This window comes from Lathyrus oleraceus, chromosome 7, assembly GCF_024323335.1.
Source record: "Lathyrus oleraceus cultivar Zhongwan6 chromosome 7, CAAS_Psat_ZW6_1.0, whole genome shotgun sequence".
Lineage (NCBI taxonomy): Eukaryota > Viridiplantae > Streptophyta > Magnoliopsida > Fabales > Fabaceae > Lathyrus > Lathyrus oleraceus.
In genome coordinates this window covers 344299354-344301192 of record NC_066585.1, presented here as the reverse complement: position 1 = coordinate 344301192, position 1839 = coordinate 344299354, and the positions used below count along the sequence as shown (strand labels likewise).

Here is a 1839-nt window from a genome sequence, read left to right as displayed (position 1 = left end):
ACAGTCCAAATCCATTAGCCTGCAACATGAGACATCATTAATGTATAGGATCAAAGCACCCAGTTGCACCAAGCAAAAGATGCAATCTCACCTGCCCATGACTCCTAATGTACAAACTCAAGGGCAAAATACAATGTCACATGCAGTTACAGGTCATCACTCATATCCCCAACCTTTGCCTCATCAGAATATGCAAGTGGGAGCCCCTCAATCTAACATGCACTTGAATCCTTCAAGTGGGCAGCTCCAGGGCCAGCATCCTGTCCAGGTGCGGAATCAGTTTCCTCAGCAAACTCCAATGATGCGCCCAAATCAGTCTCATGCTATGTATCCTAATCAGCAGGTAGCTTTGTTGCCTCCATCTGTTCAGGGTCAAAGCAACCCTCCTCTGCAACCGCAGCCAGGATACACTCCTAATCAACAAACTGGACAAACCAACCAACGTCCTATTTTGCCACCGGTTGAACAAATATTAGCTCAACAACCATTTGCACAACACCAGACCCCAATGCCATCTCATCTTCGGCCTCAAGGTCCTCCAGTACATTCATTTTCCAAGCATGCTTATCCCCAGTCCAAGGGTAATAATACCGCACTATCTCAAAATGTCGTTAGAAGGCCTTCAATTCCCAATCATGCAGGACACGTACCGCCATTTGCACACTCTGCCAATACAATTCCTGTTAGACCAGGGAATCAGAATATGTTGGTTGGGACCAATAATCAAGTGCAGTCAAGGGCACCAGAACCAATTGAAAGACAAGGTGATGTCACTGAGCAACAAACTGACTCTGCCTCGGGGAAACTTGGAAAAAATGTGTCGAAATCTGAAAAAGAAACAAGGTTGAAACCCACTGAGGTTAGGAGTAAGCAAAATAGTGAAGATCCACACTCTGTGAAGACTTTAGGCCTAAATGTTAATGCATTTGAAAATGGTGATACGTTGAATAAGAATGTTGGAAAGGGTGAGGCTTCTGAAAGCACCAAGGTTCAACATGATAGTAATGAGCATTCTATTGTACATGGCAATGAGATTCAAGGTGGACCTCCACTGAAGACAGAGACAATACCCTCTGAATCGGAAACTGATAAACTGCACAGTGATGATACTCGTACTCCACAACCACCTCCAAACCCTGGCTATTTCCAGCTTAACTTTGGCCTTACCTGCATCATATGAGGAGAGTCAAACCACAACTGGAACTAGCTGTACACAACATACATTGATAGAAACCAGCAGTTGACAAATCCATACCCTGCAGCAAGACCAATTCAATACATTGGTTCAATCTTGCCAACAAAACCAATGCAAGGTGCAACATGAACCAAGGCAATGCCTTCTGCAGCATCACCAACAACCATGTCCTGCAGCATACAACAACACACCAAAATTAGTCCAATTCCAAAAAAGAGAAAACATATATTCAAGTGAGTTACAGTGGTGAATCTGTTTCTTACCAATAGTGAAGTTTTCACATGGAGAAACAAGCTACTCTTGCAAGGTTGAGTGTTGTTAACAGAAGCCTCAAAGTTGCAAGAAAATTCACTGCAGTAAAATCACAACAACTCGGTAAGATGGTAAAAATTCACAAGCAACAAAAAATGAAACATTTTCACAGAAGAAGTACAAGGTACATGTTACCTTTTTCAGAGCAAGCACCAAAATGGGATAGACAACAGAGCAGCACGAAAAAAGAGCACTTCCAATTCCATACTCTTTTGATCTCATCCAAACCCTAGCAATGAGATTATAAAAAGGGAGAAATCAGTGAGGAAAAGCACCCTAGAGAACAACAGAGAGCTGGAGGCGAAAATCTGAGAAGAAACCCTAAAAATCCC

The 1839-nt window shown here is 42.8% G+C and overlaps 1 protein-coding gene across 1 annotated transcript; it reads left to right on the top strand.

Moving 5' to 3' along the window:
- The first annotated feature begins 217 nt into the window (after positions 1 to 217).
- On the top strand, positions 218 to 1180 carry LOC127103745 (uncharacterized). The gene has a single exon (XM_051040976.1). The coding sequence runs from the start codon at positions 218 to 220 to the stop codon at positions 1178 to 1180; it is 963 nt and encodes a 320-aa protein (XP_050896933.1).
- The last annotated feature ends 659 nt before the right edge of the window (positions 1181 to 1839 follow it).